Source organism: Crotalus tigris, unplaced genomic scaffold (genome assembly GCF_016545835.1).
Source record: "Crotalus tigris isolate CLP2741 ecotype Arizona unplaced genomic scaffold, ASM1654583v1 scf7180000018923.2277400, whole genome shotgun sequence".
Lineage (NCBI taxonomy): Eukaryota > Metazoa > Chordata > Lepidosauria > Squamata > Viperidae > Crotalus > Crotalus tigris.
Window position 1 is genome coordinate 1,988,104 of NW_024097276.1, and position 19,202 is coordinate 2,007,305.

The 19,202-nt window shown below is 44.1% G+C and overlaps 1 protein-coding gene across 1 annotated transcript in view; it reads right to left on the reverse strand.

Annotated features, from left to right (window-relative positions):
* Positions 1-4,826: 4,826 nt before the first annotated feature.
* LOC120314397 (polypeptide N-acetylgalactosaminyltransferase-like 6) overlaps positions 4,827-19,202 on the reverse strand; it is a 210,895-nt gene continuing 196,519 nt past the window's right edge. The window contains exon 8 of the mRNA XM_039357445.1: positions 4,827-5,614. Coding sequence (XP_039213379.1) covers positions 5,444-5,614 — 171 coding nt within the window. The 3' untranslated portion in view covers positions 4,827-5,443. The remainder of the gene's footprint in view (positions 5,615-19,202) is intronic.

The following is a 19,202-nucleotide window of genomic DNA, read 5'->3' on the forward strand; positions in this document are numbered from 1 at the left end:
CTGGGGTAGTGGGTGTGGAAGCTCTGCCAGCCTTTGAAGTTCGAGCAAGTCGATGGCATGTAGGGGGATTGCTTGCCTCCTATCTAACTGAGTTGGTAATCCTGAAGTTAGATGACCATGAAGAAACCATTCAATTCGTGGTGGCACCGAAGATGGCTGAGGCCATAATATTGGGGCTAGCCTGGCTAGCAAAGTGGCACCATACTTTGCATTGGGGAGGTACAAGAGAGGTGTAGTGATGGCAAAGGTTAGTCCCACTCCCTTGGGAGAATAGCACCACAAAGCTAAATGTCAAGAAGAGGTAACAAAAGATGCCTGAGAACACAAAAGGGGCATCAGAATGAACATAAGAGAGTCCAGTCATTCCCAAAGAATACTAGGACTTAGTGGAGGTGTTCAGTAAAAAGGAATGCAATGCCTCCCCCCCATCATCCTATGGACTGCACAACTGAGATCTTGCCTAGAGTGAAACTCCCCAAGCCAAAAATGTATTTGATGACTCCAAAAGAGATGGATGAGCTAAGAGACTATATTGACAAGAACCTAGCTAGGGGGTTCATCCAGGTCGCTAAATCCAGAGTAGCTGCTCCAATGCTGTTTAAAGAAAAGAAAGATGGCTCACTGAGATTGTGCATTGATTTCTGTGGGATAAATGGCATATGTGTGGAAAATATGCATCCCCTCCTCCTCATTAAAGACATGCTGGGCCATCTAGCAAAGGGAAAGGTGTTTACTAAGTTGGACTTGAGGGAGGCATATTACTAGCAAGGATCAAGAAAGGTGATGAGTGGAAGACAACCTTTAACTGTCCACTAGGTTGCTACCAGTTTAAAGTGATGCCCATGCTATGTTTATGCAGCTGAAGACCTATAAAAAGGGATCCTAGTGTATTTAGAAGACATCCTTATCTATTCTGAGATGATGGAAAAGCACATGAAGTTAGTGCAGCAGGTGTTGAAAAAACCCTGGACTAAGCTATACACCAAGTTGTCAAAATGCTAATTTCATAAGACCAACTTGGACTATCTATGGTGCTATAGGGTGTCTTGTGAATGGAGATGGACCTGTGAAAAGTGAAGTCCATTTTGGAATGGCAAGCTCCCTAGACCTGCAAACAGTTGCAAAGTTTTCTAGGGTTTGCAAATTTCTACCAGTAGTTTATCCCATACTTGGCAAAATTGCTTGCCAATCATGGAGTTTTAAAAATGGGTCCAGGGGGAGGGAAACCCCAACCCAGCTAGCCATTGAATTGGACAATGGAATGTCAAACAGCATTTGAAAAGCTTAAAAGACTGTTTGCGGTGAAGCTTGTCCTAAAGCCCCCTAACTCCAAGGAGCTGTTCATGATTCAAGAATATGCCAGTGATGTCATTGTAGTGGTGGGATGCTGCTTCAAAAGAACAGAGAGGGACATCTGCAGCTATGCATTTACACTTCCTGAAGCTAAACGAAACTGAGAGACAATGCACAGTATGGTAAAAAGAAGCCTTTGCCATACGATGGGCACTACTGACATGGAAATAATTCCTAGAGGCAAGTAAAATCCCCTTTGAAGTCTGGACTGATCACAAAAATCTAGAGGCATTGAGGACTTCCTGAAAACTCTCCCCTAAGCAAGTTCGGTGGGCTCAATTCAATAGGTTTGACTTAAAATAGGTTTGTTTTAAAATACATCCAGGAGGGGGTGGAATTTCCTAGCTGATGCACTGTCCCACCTGTCCCAAAGTACCTGAGAAGAAATAGTGAACTCTATTATCCTCATGTGGCAGTTGGCAGTGCAAGTGACCACCTAGTGACATTTTCACGCAACAGATGAAGCAAGAACTGCAAACTAATGCATGGTTCAGAACCCACTAAGGAGAGCTAACACTGAGGGAAGAGCTGGCCTGTAAGGGGAGCAAACTATATGTCCCTGACAGCCCACAACTACAAGTTCTACAGAGAAGCCACGATGCTAAGCAAGCTGGCCACTTTGGATTCTTAAAAACTTTGCATTTGACTAAATGGCAATTCTGGGGCCCAGGATGAAGAAGGACATAGAAAGTTATGTGAAAAGCTGTGCTGTGTGTATGGCCATGAAGTGCAGACCAGGAAGAGTCCGGGATTACTGCAGCAAGTGGCAGACCTGACTCAGCTTTGGGAAGAGATAGCCATTAACTTTATAATCGAGCTTCCAGAGAGTGGAGGAAATAAGTGATATGGACAGTGAAGGATGTATTTTCAAAGCAGGCCCAGTTCATAGTATGCTGCAGTCTCCCATCAGCCCAGAGACTGACTAGGATGTTCCTGCAAAATATTTAACAGCTGCACAGAGTGCTTAAATGCATAATTTCAGACTGATGGGTCCAATTTACTGCCAAATTTTGGCATGAATTTGTAAAGCTGATAAGGTCCTCCCAAGCTCCTAGTTCAGCTTTTCATCCAAGTACAAAGGGGGCTGCAGAATGAGCCAATGCAATGATGAACAATATCTGTGCTGTTATGTCAACTATCAACAATCTAATTGGGCAGAACTCCTGCCAATTGCTGAAGTGGCATACAACAATGTGGTGCATAGTAGCACAGGGCTTACCCCCTTTAAGATAACTATAGGAGTGGAGTTTGTGCTGATACCAGAATGCCCAAGAGAAACTCCCTCATCAGTGACATTGATTGGGAAGACTCCCTAAAAGTCACATGGGGAAATGTGAGGAAAGCATTACCAAAGCAACAGAGAATCAAAAGAAACAAGCAGATAAGAGGTGAGCTCTCCAGGGAATGTTCCATGTAGGAAATAAAATGTACCTATCCACCAAGTACCTAAAGTTGAGGATTCTCTGTAAAAAACTAGGTCTAAGTATATAGGGCCTTTCCCGATCATGAAAGTTATTAACCAGTGACTATAGAACTGAAACTGCCCAGAATACTGGGTAAAGTGCACCCAGTATTTCACTGCAGCCTGCTGAGGCCAGCTCAGGAATCTAAACTGAGACCAATTGGAAAAGAAGCACCTGGTCCAATAATGGTGGTGGTGGTGGGGCAGGGGAAAGACATTACATGGTTAAGTGAATCTTAGACTCTAGAATCTATAAGGGGAAACTACAGTATCTAGTACAGTGGAGAGGTTATCCAATAGAGGAGGCGAGTTGGATCAAATCTCATAAAATTAGAACATTCATACTTCCATTCAAAGTATCCCCAAAAGCCAGGGGCTTCTTAAGTGAGAAATTGAGAAAAAAGAAATGCTTTAATATGTGTTTGCTAAAATGAAACTTTGATTTTGGGTTTTACTATAAGATTGATTTGTTGTTACAGAAATGGCTACTTTATACTATTATGAAAAAGTAAAAGTTGAGGTTCAGTGTTAATGCTTTATTCTACTGCAACAGAGGATGCTGGAAGTTAATGCCTTTTTTTCTTTTTCTTTTTCCCTTCTTTCCCTCACTTTTCTTTTCCTTTTCCCTCCACTTTGTGTCCTACTATTTGCTTTGAATTTTGTATTTTACTCTATAATTTAATAAAATGTAATTAATATATATATTAATATGTGTTTGCTGATTTCCAGGGTCCTTCCAATTTTTAGGAGGGTCTGCCTGTCAAGTTTCAAAGCATGGATATTTTTTCTACTGCAACAGTTATCATTCTCAGCTTGCCAATACAGACTTCAAAGATTAAGGAAGCAGACTATGGGAACCAAGGACATTTACCAGGTTTCTGGACAGACCCAGAGATACATTCTCATAATATTTCTGTATTTAATTGGCCATCGTGACTTGATCCAGAGGGAGGAGAGAAAATTCTATTCTTTCACTATGTAGGGCTCGGGTGGGGTTTTGTCAGAGCTGGTTTTGTTTTCATACGTGTACAGTTTTACATAAAGAGATTGGAATGTCTCAAAGGTGCTTGCTTGGTTTGTTCATCATTGGAACCTTGACAGTATTTTTATTCTGCTATGACAGTTCTGCCCTAACATTTTTGTCCCCATAGTTAAGTACACATTCAAAGGCAATGCCTTTATAATCATGCTTAAGAATAAAGCCACATATAAGTGTTTACTAACATTTTAGATGGCAGATTTCAATGCTCACTCACAGTTGCAGGCAACAGCTAGACTACTCATCCAGCAAAATCAATGTTTTATAAATTCAGTATCAACTAGGATTGCAAACACAACTGTTCCTGCTCATGGTAACATCGTGAAATTGGTCAAATCTTCTGTCTGATGTGTTTGTTCTATATTGATGGATTTAAGCAAGAGATACACCATATGATTCCTGCAATAGTGTACTTCAATGGACTTATTTATTTTATTTATCAAATTTATATAATCACCCATCTAACACATGTGGCTCTAGGAATCTCAATTCTTACAAAGGACTGCAAGTATCACTTTGGATAATAGTTATTTCTACAACTCTATTAACTCGGTTAATATTGGTGAAGCAGCATCTCTTAGTTTTAGGTGATATATAGCTTTCCTTGACAGACTCATGATGCATTTTCTATAAATTTAAAAATAGTTATAAGAATTTGCTTAATACTGTAGATGACAGACACAGAATTAAGATTTCCAAAAATAAATTCTTTCTGAAAAATTTGCAACATGCTGCTGATATAAGATTCTGCTGCTAATGATGATGAAAAATGAGTCCTCTGTATCCTTTTTTATTTATCTTATAAATGATGGCTTAGATAAAAATGACTTCAGGTAATTGTTTGGTAATACTGTTTAAAATGATGGAAATTTTATTTAATTCTTTGATGGAATTTATTATTTGTTGAACTGCAAAAAAATGGAACCTCAAAACTTTAAGAATCATTTTCATGCTTCATTCAAAAATGCAACTCTAAAATTACTTTTTAAAAAATCCATTTCCTATTCAACACTGAAAAGAACATAACAAGGAGGCTGTCAATATTCTCTGCTGTGACCCTTTATTTAGATAACCTCGCGACTCAAACATTTGCTGAGGGAATGAAATGGCATTAGAACATATCTCCTTCACAATTTTGGCAACATTTCATACATGTTGCTAGTTCAATGCCAATTCAAACATCCCCCCTAGCAGTCATGCACTCCATTAGTTATCCATAAATGACAACAACTAATTGTACCTACTCACTATAGCAGGGTTTAACCTGAGAAACTCTAAAACTTTTGCTTAACTTTATTAACACTAAGCATTTGAATCATTTCATTATTTTAAATAAAGTTCTCCCTTGACCAGCAAGGGAATTGTCAGCAGAGTTTAAACCTCAGCAGCAGCTGGTAATGTTCTTAGCCAAGTTCTTGAGATATTGTCCATCTGCAGTGATATGTGGCTGGCTTCTGCCCTGGCATTTGCTTAATCTTCAGGACAGATTTCCTTGCTCTAGGAAAACTTAATTTCTGATTCCTCTAATTCAGATGCTGGCCAAAATGTTGTTTTCAATCTATACAGAGCAGTTTGTTTTCTGTTCCTTGCTAAGAGCTGGTTTCTTTGCTGATAATTTTTTCTATAACAGTCATATTAATATGCTCAAAAATCCACTGTTGAGTTTCAGATAAAGGATCACATCTATTCATGAAAATCTTCTTCTCTGCTGGATTGCAATCAATGCAGCTGCCGCTCACAGCATGGAATAAAGTTTTGTCCTGCGGGATGAAAATAATAATAAAAAAATTAATGAAGAACCAAGTGCCAGATGATTAAAAATGGACATATTTTCCAGAACATACTTTGAAACATCCAAGTCTGGTTTCTTTGAAATTTATGTAGCAATTCTACAATGTAATTTAATATTGGAAAATATTCTCTGAAATTATTTTCAATGAATTATATGTTGTTATTTATAGCAGAGTTTCTCAAACTTTACAACTCTTAAAATGTATGAACCTCAACTCACAGAATGGTATTCTGAGAGTTGAAGTTCACACATCTTAAAGGTTGCCAAGTTTAAGAAACATTGATCTAGAATGGAGTGGAAAGAATAGAATATGATAATAGAACAGAATAGAATAATTTTGTTTTTACATATGACTTTCAGCAGATGGCAGACCTTAGCTGATCTTAGCAGATGCAGAAAGGTAAAAGGATCCAGCTTAGTTAATGTCTGGGAAATTTAGGGCTGTACAGTAGATTGGGAAGAAACACGTCCCAGAAGAAGGTAAATGACAAACTACTTTTCTCTCTAATGCCAAGATAAATGCTTCTCCCCATCCCTTGTCTGTCTGTCTGTCTGTCTGTCTGTCTGTCTGTCTGTCTGTCTGTCTGTCTATCTATCTATCTATCTATCTATCTATCTATCTATCTATCTATCTATCTATCTATCTATCTATCTATCTATCTCTATCTCTGCATGCAGTGATCTAAACACAAGCAATGAATAAAATAAGAAAGACTGTCCAATATTTATAGAGACAATCTCCTTGCTTTCAAGGATTTTAATATCAAGCCAACACACTGAACCATTCTGCCATTTTTTTTTAGTCCTATCTTGTGGGAAATGGCTTGCCAAAAACACCATGGCACATCAATAGCTTAGTAGTGAAGCACTGCATTTACATGACAAAGGCCTCATGTCCAGTTATTGATGAACATAGTGACTGAATTCTGCATTCACTATAAGATTGCAGGGATTGCTATAGCATAAACCCTGTCTACAATGTTAAATCAAACTAGGAAACTCACAGACTGTATTTAGGTGACAATCCTGAAATCTCATGGGATTGGCAAAGTAATGCTGTAGATAACTTTCCTTTTGTTGCATGCTGTTACTAATCTGACTGATGTCATGGAGAACGGCTGCCAATCAATGTGGAAAATATGTAATAAGTAAATGAACAAACAAACAAACAGAGTTTGGCTTTTGTTAATGCCATTCCCAATTCCATATGAGATCCAACTGCTAAATTGTAAAATTGGAGCCAAATTGGTAACTGATATGATGAGTAAATATTTTAATGAGATATAGCCTTAAAGACATTGTACTCAAAAAGGAAATTATGCGTATTGTAGTGACATGGAGCAGCTCTCAGAGACAGATATTCATTTTCACACCCTACAATATAATCACAGTCAGTCCAGTTCCTTGTTTTAAGCATCCATATTCCTCCAAAGCCAACTCAAGATTTTCTAGTCCTAACTGCTGATTGCCAAAATGGTAAGGCAGCTTCATTTTGGAAAGCCAAATCTAACTTTGATTTGACTGTTTCTGTATAGCACTGTTTTTCGTTATAGCAGTTTTTATTTTCTTCGACAATGCATGCATTGCTATTATTTGATGCATTTCTTTTTTTTCTTTTCTGTTATTAATTGAAAGGAAGAAAAATAAATAAAAAAGAATTTACTGTATTAGTCCTTGACTTACAACCACTTGTTTATCAATCATTAAAAGTTACACTGGCACTGAAAAAAAAAGTAACTTAGGGCCAGAACTCACATTTATGACCATCACAGTACCCACATAGTCACCACTAGATTTCTGGTACATATCAAAGTTGATTATTTCCTATAAAATTGAATATGGCTCAAGTCCTTAGTTTTTATGATTTGTTCTCCAGAGAAAGGTAAAAGTAAAGGTTTCCCCTATCCAGTTGTATCTGACTCTAGCAGACAGTCCTCATCTCTGTTTCTTAGCTGAGGGAGCCAGCATTGTCCAAAGACATTTCTATGGTCATGTGCCCAGCATAACTATACGCCAAGGTGCACAGAACCCTATTACCTTCCCACTGAGTGGCACCTATTTATCTACTTCATGCTTTTGAATTCCTAGGTGGGCAGGAGCTGGGGCAAGCAGTGAGAGCTCACCTCATTTTGCAATGCTAGGTCGTGCTTTCTTAAAGCTAGCATCTTAACCACTGAGCCATCACAGTTTAACAATCTGATGTGAGAAAGAGCCTCTCTCTAATGGCATTTGAGAAGTAGCTGAAAATCCTTCTATGAGGATAATATAGTGGTGTAGGCTTTTACAGATTGTACCTGTTATACAGCATTGGGCTTCAGGTGATCATGGCCTAGAGGCCCTAGACAACAGATATCCTGATGTTTCACCAGCAACTGTTATTAGCATCTTTAGAGGCAAGATGGCCTATATTTAGGAAATCTATTGCCTAGACAGGGCTTTTCAACCTTTTCCCAGATTGTACCACTTTTAGGACATGACAATATTCGAGCACCACCAGTGCTTAGTAAGGTGTCAAAAACTTGATGATATAAAAAAGAGGGGGGGGGGATTTTGGGTTTTACTGATTAGATTGATTTGTTGTTACAGATAGGGATAGTTTATGCTACCATGTTTCCCTGAAAATAAGATTGAGTCTTTTTTTTTTTTGCCTCCAAAAGAGGCACCAGATCTTATTTTCGGGGGATATCTTACTCACCTCTGGCACCAACAGCCCGCCCAGCAGATCCTCTTCTTCTGGGGCCGAAGGAACAACTTTATTCTGCAGCTGCAGTCCAGCCTGCATTTCCTGCAGCCAAGTATCAAGCAATGGATTTAATCCATAGCTTGGTCTTCAGCTGCAGAGATCTATGGATTCAATCCACAGCTCGGTTCTCGGCTGCATAGGCCTTCTGCAAAGGCCTGTGATTGAGAAATGCAGGCCTGGCTGCAGAAGACACCACAGAAGAAGTGGGCTGGCAAGGAGAAGCCTGGCTGCAAGGTAAGTGGGTGTGGGGTGCATGGAGCAGTTCCACCCCCCACCCCCACCTAGCTTGATTTTTAGGTGTGTGCCTCACCCCAAAAACTAGGGCTTATTTTTGGGGTAGGGCTTATATTAGGCTCACCACCCCCCAAAATCAAGCTAGGGCTTATTTTGGGGGTAGATCTTACTTTCAGGGAAATACGGTATTATAAAAGTAAAAATGTGAGGTTCGATGTTAATGCTTCATTCTACTGCAACAGTGGAAGTCAGAAGTTTCTTTTTCTTTTCTTTTTCCCTTCACAATGATACATGCATATGGTGGGATATCTCCCAAGCGAAGAAATGTAGTCAGTAATAGTTTTTTTATTGGAGAGACAGTATTATTTATTACATAAAAACATAGCAGATGCCAGTATGGATAGAACTCAAGAAACCTCTAAATATAGAGCATTAATTTCAATTGGACTTAAGTATGATTAACTTTTCATAAAATGCCAACTAAGACATCTGTCACATATTTATCAATCTGTTTTTCTATAGTATGTTTCTAGGCATAGTATAAAGACTGCCTCGCTGGTTCATATTTATTACCATAATGAGGTGGGCAGGAAAGGTTCATCAAAATATATCTATATCTTAATAGGAATGCTGGATGCTGATAATAGTTAATAGATAATATTAAGCTTGGCTGTGTAATGTAACCTAAATAATAATGTAATAATGTAACCTAAATCCGTTCATATCCCAGGGTGGTAGCCCAAGCTATCCAGGAGGTAATAAACCTCTATCTAGCTCATCACATTCTAGTCCCTATAGAATCAAAATGGAACACCCCAATTCTGCCAATACCTAAGGGGGAAGGGAAGTTTCGGCCAGCCCAAGATTTGCGTGTTGTCAATGAGGCTACAGTCACTATCCACCCAGTGGTCCCAAATCCTTATGTCATTTTAGGGCTAATTCCCCCCACGGCCAAGTGGTTCTCAGTAATTGACCTAAAGGATGCCTTTTTCACAATACCTATACACAAGAGTGGGAGAACCCCATATCTGGAAGAAAACACCAATATGCTTGGACAAGGCTACCTCAAGGTTTTAAGAACTCCCCCACTCTCTTTGGAGCTGCATTAGGAAAGGACTTAGAGGACTTAGACATCCCCCACCCAGACGTGGTGCTGCAATATGTTGATGACCTATTAGTCACTGGTCAGACAGAAGAGGACTGTTGGCAGAATACTTATGAATTGCTTCAGCTCCTGCAAGACCGAGGCTACAAGGCATCCAGAAAGAAAGCCCAATTGGTAGCCACAAGAGTTAGATATCTGGGATATGACATAGAGGAGGGAAAGAGAACACTCGGACATGAAAGAAAAGGAGCCATCTGTCAGCTGCCTGTCCCAAAAAACAGAAAAGAGTTAAGAGGTTTTCTAGGGGCTGCTGGCTTTTGCAGAATATGGATCCCCAACTTTAGCCTGATAGCAAAACCCCTGTATGATGCAACCAAGGGAGGTGATAAAGAACCTTTGCAATGGGAGAAGCAGGAAGATAACAGCTTTACAGCTCTCAAAGAAGCTTTAATGTGTGCTCCGAGTCTAGGGCTACCGAATTTGGAAAAACCCTTTCAGTTGTTTGTAGATACAAAACAAAATGTGGCTGTAGGAGTTCTCACTCAGAAAATGGGGGCCTGGCATCGCCCTGTTGCTTATCTGTCTAAACAGCATGATAATGTAGCCAGAGGGTGGCCGGCTTGCCTCAAAGCAATTGCAGGAGTGGCGTTACTAACACAGGAAGCCAACAAATTGACTTTTGGGCAGAAGTTAGATATCTACACACCCCATGCTCTTAAAGCTGTTTTAGAAGCAAAAGGACGCTTGTGGCTGACCAACCCACGCATGTTAAAATATCAAGCCTTAATAACCCATAACCCAACAGTCACATTAATTCAATATAACTCACTGAATCCAGCCACGCTGCTGCCTGAACCAGACTTGGAAACCACACACAGCTGCATACAAGTAATTGAAGAAACTTACGCTAGTCACCCAGACATGAAAGATGTTCCCCTGCTGGATCCAGACTCTACCCTATACACCGATGGAACTAGTTTTATGCAGGAAGGAATTCGAAAGGCAGGATATGCTGTGGTGACTTTGGAGGAAATATGGGAAGCCGAGCCTCTTCCACCCGGTACGAGTGCTCAACTAGCTGAACTGCATGCATTAACTAGAGCTCTGGAGTTGGCAAAAGGGAAGCGTATTAATATTTACACAGACTCTAAATATGCATTTCTAACAGTGCAAGTCCATGGAGCCTTGTACAAAGAAAGAGGACTCATAACCTCAGGGGGGAAAGACATTAAATATGGACCCCAGATATTGCGTCTGCTGAATAGTGTGTGGGAGCCTAAGGAAGTAGCTGTAATGCATTGCAGAGGCCATCAGAAGGGAGCATCAGAGATTCAAATAGGAAATAATAAAGCAGACAGGGAAGCTCGCATTGCTGCTCTAAAGGCACCTACTGAACATACAAATTGTCTAGCTTTATGGACCCCTAAAGAACAAGAGCGGGTGAAACCCAATTACTCTCAGGAAGACTTGAAACAAATTGAGGTGTTGGAAGCAAGGCAGGAAGATGGTTGGTGGATTTTGCCAGACCAGCGAGTCTTTATCCCAGGATATATGGCATGGGATTCAGTGCAACAGGTTCATAAGCAATTGCACCTGGGAAAAGGGGCACTGGCAAATGCCTTGAAGAGAGAGGTTTATATTGATAAAGTGCACAGTATTGCAGCAAATGTCTGTGCTAGGTGTGAGACCTGTGCTGCCAACAACCCAAGGCAAGGACCCCAACTGCCTCAAGGACATCAGCCCAGAGGAAATTATCCCTTTGATTCCTTGATGATTGATTTCACTGACATGCCCTGTTCAGGTCCATATAGAGCAATGTTAGTTATAGTCTGCACATATACTGGATGGCCAGAATGCATCCCAACAAGGACAAAGAAGGCGACTGAGGTTGCGAAAGCCTTGCTTCACATTATTATTCCTCGGTATGGGTTGCCATCTAGAATCTCTTCAGATAATGGCCCTGAATTCATCCATAAAGCCACCCAAAAGATAGCAGCTATGTTAGGGATAACTTGGAAGCTTCACTGTAGTTTCCATGCTCAATCTGGGGGGCGGGTGGAAAGGATGAATAGGACCATTAAGGATAAATTGGCAAAAATATGTCAGGAAACTCAGCTTAAATGGCCAGATGCTTTGAATATGGCTCTGATGGCAGTAAGGTGTGCTCCACAAAGGGGGTTGCTTGTATCTCCCTTTGAATTGCTGTTTGGCAGAGTGCCCAACCTGCTCAGACCAGATGTTCAGAACACTGGGCAGGTGGCAGACACTGTCAAGCTAAAACAGCTGCAGGCTCTTAACACTATAGTCCAGCGGCTACAACAATATGTTCTAACCCAAAGACCCCAATGTCCTGGTTACGCCGACACATAATATACAGCCTGGACAGGAGGTTTGGGTAAAGGACTGGAAGAGGGAAGTCTTAAGCCCAAAGTGGAAAGGGCCGTATACTGTTGTTATGTGTTCTCCCCTTGCTGTTAAGGTGGCTGAGATCAAGTCGTGGATCCATTGGTCCAGGGTTAAATTGGCCGCCCCCACCCAGTGGAAAGTACAGAGTGATCCAAATCAACCCCTTAAACTCACCCTGCATCGTAGGAGAAGGAGCCTCTCTCCTTCTGGTGACACCCCGGAAGCTGCACCCCTGCGAACAGGAGAGGTGAAGCAAACCCCTGCAGGTGTTACTCCGGAAGCTAACACCCATCGCACTAGCAACACAAGGTCCCTACCTTGGAAACTGCGTTCACATCATTAGTCTTAAAAGTTTTTTTAATTGGTTATGGATTCCACCCAGAGAATGAGGGAAACTGCCTGTATTAGGAAAGGGCTCATCCCAACAATTTGGGTGGTGGTAATGTTGTTGTTAATCACTGTTATAATTAATTCTCTGTTTCTGTATAGAGGGATCACAGTCAAAGAAAAGGGGGTTGAGGGTGTGCCTGAGGACTGGCTAATTGAACCCGATGATCTGAATATCAGTAAGGCTGTCACCCCATCCCCCACTTTAAAATCTCCAGAACCTGTATCAACCTCTGTGGGACAGGGTCTTTCCACAAGGGAGGGAGATCATAAGGGAGTAAGTGGTGATGAATATCTCTTGGGGGACCCACACCCTTACCCTTCAGACCACGTCCCTCCTTGTGATGAATGTTTTGTAGACCTTCCTACAGGGAGACACTTTGTTTATTCCATCACACAACCTCCTAACTGTTCTGTTTTCAATCACCTGCCCTGTGAAAATGAAGGGCACCGATATTGGCGTTGTGTTCTTAATTGCACTATCAGGTGCCATAGCCTATGTGTTCCATGGATCCCTCCTGTACAAATCCACATGCCCCACCATATACCCCGCCGCTCAGTAAGGGACAATCACCAGGTGAGACCAGGGAAGGAGCCCTGTACTCAATGTCTCAAACACTATAGGGCGGTGTGAAGGAGGATTGGTAGGCCTGAAACTTGTCACCAGTTTGATCTGCCTTCCTGTGTTCATGGCCGGCGATGGGTAACCACTTATAAAAGATGCAATGGAACAGAGGAGGTTCTTTGCTACCGAGAGAACCCACCTCTCTCTACCCATCACATCCAAAGGGCCCCAGAGGAATCAGATAACTGTCACCAATGCATAACAAAGGCAACTCAAGGTGCAGCCACCATAACTACCTTAGTCTATCACACCCAAATACCAGTAGGATGTAAACAGACAGGAAAAACTTGTCTGAATAATGGCACAATGTATATCTTGTGCACTTTGGGAGAAAAAGATGTCTGTTATCGCCCCCAAACCCCAGAAAAGTTAAATATTACCTTGTATACAGGGTTTGGACAATGGCATAATGGAAGGGTGATTGGCCTATATGCCTATGTTAATCACACCACCATCCTTAAAAAAGGGCAGGAGAAGGTGTTTCTGGAATTTGATGCCTGCAATGCAATAGATAAGTCAGGAAAATATGGGACAGTGGGATGTGGATCTGAGGCCTGGAAACATTCCTATAAAAGTAACCATAAGTATTTGTGCACTACAGACACTACCTGGATCACCGCTGCCCATAATTGGCTGCCGTGTGCTGGCTCAGTAAAATACTCAGGGTGAGAATGTGTGTGCGCTTATACAGGAGGTGGATATAAGGGTTGTTCAGGATTGGGTGATCTCACACGGGTTCTGTTATGTCCCGAGCCTTGCAAACGGCTCGGGCGTTTGCAGGCAGTCCCGGGCAGGTGCAAAGCTGCCCGGGACCAGACAGGCTGTCGCCAGCGCCGTGCGCATGCGTGGGTGCTGACGCGGGAAAAGTATCGCATTTACCCGGGAAATGTCTATATAAGAAGCTGGGAGGTTTTGGGAGCTGCTGAAGCCATCTACTTGTAAGCTGAACGCAGAATAAAGGAAACTGAGAACTTCAACTGCTTCTCGTGTCTGCTTCCCACCAAGGACTCAACACTGGCGACAAAGGTGGGATCGCCTTACACCGCCTGGAAAGGAAGATGTGTAAGCTTACCCAAGTGAGTCCTGAGCGGCGGAACGGCGTCGACTCGGCAGCTACCTGCCAATCCAGTGCGCATTCGGGGGTAGGCTGGCTGATAGACCCGTCTCCTGAAGATGGCGAAAATCGGAAGGCTTTCGGAATTCGACGTCTCACATCCAGAGCGGTGGGAGACATACGTAGCCAGGGTGGAGAACTACTTCAAGGCAAACCAAGTGAGGGAAGAGAGCTTGAAGGCTGCCACCCTGCTTTGTGTTTGCGGCCAAGATGCCTTCGACATCGCAGAAAACCTTGCAGCACCTGTTCCAGTAGAGTCTGTAAGCTACGCAGATCTGAAGAAGCTACTGAAGGAGCACTTCCACCCCAAGATGTCCGTCATCGCATGGCGCCACACCTTCGAGCAGAGGGATCAACGGCCCGGTGAGTCGGCCAAAGAATTCATCGCCGCATTACGGAAGGCCGCCAAGCATTGCGAGTTCAAAGACCTCGAAGAACGACTGAGGGACCGATTCGTGTGCGGGTTAAGGCATCGAGATCTACAACAGAGACTTTTCGCTAAAGAAGAATTGTCCTACCAAGATGCCTTAAGGGAAGTCACCGCAGAAGAAGCAGCAGGCGGCGCTGTCAAGAACATGCGGCCGATCAGAAACAGTCCAGAGGTTGCATCCGTGCACCAGGAAGACGTCCAAAGAAACTCCGAGGAGGATCCGGACGAGGAAGTCGACCGTCTCCACCCCACGAAGGAAGAAAAACAGAAGGGAAGCTCTTCAGCTCCGCTCAAGTGCATCGGCTGTGGAGGTCGCCACAGGAGAACCGACTGCAAGTTCCGCTCCGCTACCTGCCGGGCATGCGGCAAACAAGGACACATTGCAGCTGTGTGTCTGGGCCGACGAAAGGTACAACCTCAGGAAGAACTGCGCCTGAAAGGTACCAGATTCCCCAGCCAGAATAGGGTAGGGTTTTGCGCTTCGCGAAGAAGCATCCTTAGGACAGGCACACACAAGCCCATTAAGAAAAAGCTGTCACTCAAGGTGAAGCTACAAGGGGTTCCATTATCTATGGAACTAGACACAGGGTCTGCCTTTTCAATTATCTCCTTGCATACATTTAGGAAGATTTGTTCCGGTAGTGGAACTCAGGCCAAGTTAAGGCCTTCTGACATTGTGTTAACAGATTTTCAAAATTCAAGAGTGTGTGTTAAGGAGGAGGCCACCCTTAACGTGCAATACAAGAGTTTTGAAGGTCCACTAAACTTATTAGTAGTAGGGGGTGATTGAACGAGTCTCATAGGACTCGATTGGTTTGAGGCCCTGGGGATACATGTCACAGGACTCAACAGTTTACAAACACTCGACCTACAGGAAGTCTGCAAAGAATTTGCAGATGTTTTCAGCCCCCAGCTGGGCACATTCAAAGGACCCCCTGTGTCCTTAAAGCTAGACCGTACTGTCACTCCCATTAGAATTAAAGCAAGAAGGGTCCCTTTTGCTTTAAAGAGTAAAATTGACACTGAGTTAGACAAACTGATTCAACAGGGAATCCTAGAACCTGTTGATTCCAGTCCTTGGGAGACCCCCATTGTCACGCCTCTAAAGGCAAATGGGGACATTCGCATTTGTGCTGACTACAAATGCACTCTTAATAAGGCATTGCAGCAACATGCCTATCCTGTTCCTGTGGTCAGTCATATTCTGGCCTCCCTCAAGGGGGGCGCGTTTTTGCAAAGCTTGACCTAGCTCAAGCGTATCAACAGCTGCCTGTTGATGATGATGCTGCTATAGCTCAGACTATTGTGACCCACAGGGGAGCCTTTAAGGTAAAAAGGCTGCAGTTTGGAGTGAATGTCGCTCCTGGGATTTTCCAAAGCGTAATGGAAAACACACTGCGGGGCATACCGGGGGTTTGCCCCTACTTTGATGATGTCTTAATTGCAGGAGACTCCACACACATTCTAGCTGAAAGGCTAAGAGCTGTTCTGTTAAGATTCAGGAAATCAGGCCTCAAGCTCAAAAAAGACAAATGCAAGATTGCGGTGCCTTCTACTGAATTTCTGGGGTTCAAAATTGATGCTGCTGGGATTCACCCTGCTGAATCCAAACTGACTGCTATTTTAGAAGCACCTAGGCCAAAGTCCAAGGCTGAACTTCAGGCCTTCCTGGGCCTCCTGAATTTCTACAATTCTTTTCTTCCACAAAAAGCTAGTGTAGCTGAGCCTCTTCACAGGCTACTAGACAAGCAAGCAGTGTGGCAGTGGTCACAAACGCATGAGGGTTGTTTTAACAAAATCAAGGCTTTGCTCACTTCTAACAGTGTACTTGCACATTTCAACGAGTCCCTTCCTGTGTGCATCGCTTGTGATGTGTCCCCTTACGGGGTTGGAGCTGTCCTGAGCCACCTCAGGTCTGATGGAACTCAGGTTCCTGTTGCATATTACTCCAGAACACTGTCTTCTGCTGAGCGCAACTACCCTCAGATAGACAGGGAGGCTCTGGCTGTTGTTGCTGGAATTAAAAAATTCCATGATTTCTTGTATGGCAGGCATTTCACGGTCTTCACTGACCATAAGCCTCTGCTGGGACTGTTTACCACACATAAGCAGACTCCCCAAATCATTTCCCCTAGAATGCTTAGGTGGTCTATTTTTTTTGTCTGCATATGATTTTTCTTTACTCCACAAGCCTGGAAAAGAAATGGGCCATGCTGATGGCCTCAGTAGATTGCCTCTGCCAGTAGTAGAAGCTGACCCCGCGCCAGCTGTCAACATTCTATCACTCCAAGCCTTGCCCGAGCTCCCTCTTAGTGCCAGGGATGTTACCGCTGAAACAGGTACAGATCACACACTTTCACGTGTCCGCTCCTGGGTCCTGTCCGGGTGGCCTGAGCACTGCCTTAGTCCTGAGTTTCAGAGTTTCTGGTCCAAAAGGAACGAACTGTCCCTTTCTCAGGGTTGTCTGCTTTGGGGAAACAGAGTTGTCATTCCCACCTCCATGAGGACTAGGGTCTTAGAATCCCTCCACGAGGGTCATCCTGGCATTGTTCGTATGAAGGCTCTTGCGCGCAGCCACTTGTGGTGGCCTGGTTTAGATAAAGATATTGAGGCTAAGGTGCATGCATGCCACCTGTGCCAACGATCTTGCCCAGAGATGCCCCAAGCTCCCGTGCATAGATGGGAGGAAACACAGTCCCCATGGTCTAGGTGCACATTGACTACGCTGGACCCTTTCAGGGCCAGTTCTTCTTGGTCCTTGTTGACAGCCATTCGAAATGGCTTGAGGTTGTACCTGTCTCATCCACCACCACTGCAAAGACTATTCAGGTACTGAGGGGGATTTTTGCTGCACACGAGCTGCCAGATGTCATTGTGTCCGACAACGGCCCTCAATTCACTTCCTCCGAATTCCAAGCTTTCTTACAGGCAAACATGATTCGTCATGCCACGTCTGTACCCTTCCACCCGTCCACCAACGGTATGGCTGAACGTATGGTGTGCATCACAAAGGACGCATTGAAAAGACTCACCTACGGGGACTGGCATCACAGGTTGGCTGACTTTCTCCTTTCTTATCGCACCACACCATCCACTTCTACAGGGAGAAGCCCAGCTGAACTTCGTTGGGGGCGTCAACTTACTACTAAACTTGACCGGTTGCATCCGGACAGACTGCCTTCATCTACCTCACATCCTAGGGCACCTAGACAACTACTTGTGGGTGCCCCGGTTTGGGCTCGCAATTACGGGCCTGGTCATACATGGGTCCCCGCTTCTATTTCCAGGGTCACAGGTCCTCTCTCCTATGAGGTAGCCCTGGACAACAGTCGTGTCCTGCGTCGGCACATCGACTAACTCCGCCCTCAGCGGGACTTTTCAGATGAGACTCCTGGGTCTTTTCCAGGGGGGGAGGGGGACCCTTTGGAGCAAAGGGAAGGGCACGAGCTGCTGCCCATCTCCACTGATGGAGCTACAAACGGCCCATCCCAGGGTTCCGCGAGAGCTCCGAACAAGAATTCTATGAGCCTACCTAATTACCAGGCATCCACGCCTACTCCAGCCAGGGAGTCACCCCGGGGGCATACTCACTTTCCACACACATCACACAGCACTCCAGTCACGGAGGATACCCGGGGGCATCCCAACAAATCATTCCCCGCAAGAGAGCTGGCACACAATCCCCAAGGTTGGCCTGACCTTACCCCAAATCCTACAGGGGGTCAAACATACAGGGAGGTGGTCGAGGAACCAAGTCCCAACTACAACACCTCTAGCCCAAATCAGGGAGTAACTGAGTTTTGGGAAAGTACAGAAACCCACACAAGCCCGGACACAGAACGGGGTTCAGGGAATGGACAGCCTCCTGACAGGTCTTGGATGGACCTAGGAGGTTCAACAGAGACGCCCAGCAGTGGCTATCACTTCAAGGGGCCCGAGGGTCTACAGCTAGGCAGGTCAACCAGGTCACAAAGTGACAGAAGCCCTGGCCTGACGAGCCCGGTGGGCGAGCAAGCAGGCCAGGCAGCGGGGCACAGTCCTTGGAAGGCACCAAGGCAAAATAAGGAGAACAGGCTCACATCTCCCTCCAGTCAGGGAACTCATGCTAGTAACCCAGAGCTGAGAAGGTCACAGAGAGCAAAGAAGTCTCCTAAATACTTAGAGGATTACATAACATTGCTGGCTAAACAAAAGCCAGGTAACGATAGGAGCACTGAGAAGCAGAACACTGCATAAAATAAATGATTATATGTTGGTAGTAGTTTTAGCCCGGGGGAAAGGGGTGTTATGTCCCGAGCCTTGCAAATGGCTCGGGCGTTTGCAGGCAGTCCCGGGCAGGTGCAAAGCTGCCCGGGACCAGACAGGCTGTCGCCAGCGCCGTGCGCATGCACGGGTGCTGGCGCGGGAAAAGTATCGCATTTACCCGGGAAATGTCTATATAAGAAGCTGGGAGGTTTTGGGAGCTGCTGAAGCCATCTACTTGTAAGCTGAACGCAGAATAAAGGAAACTGA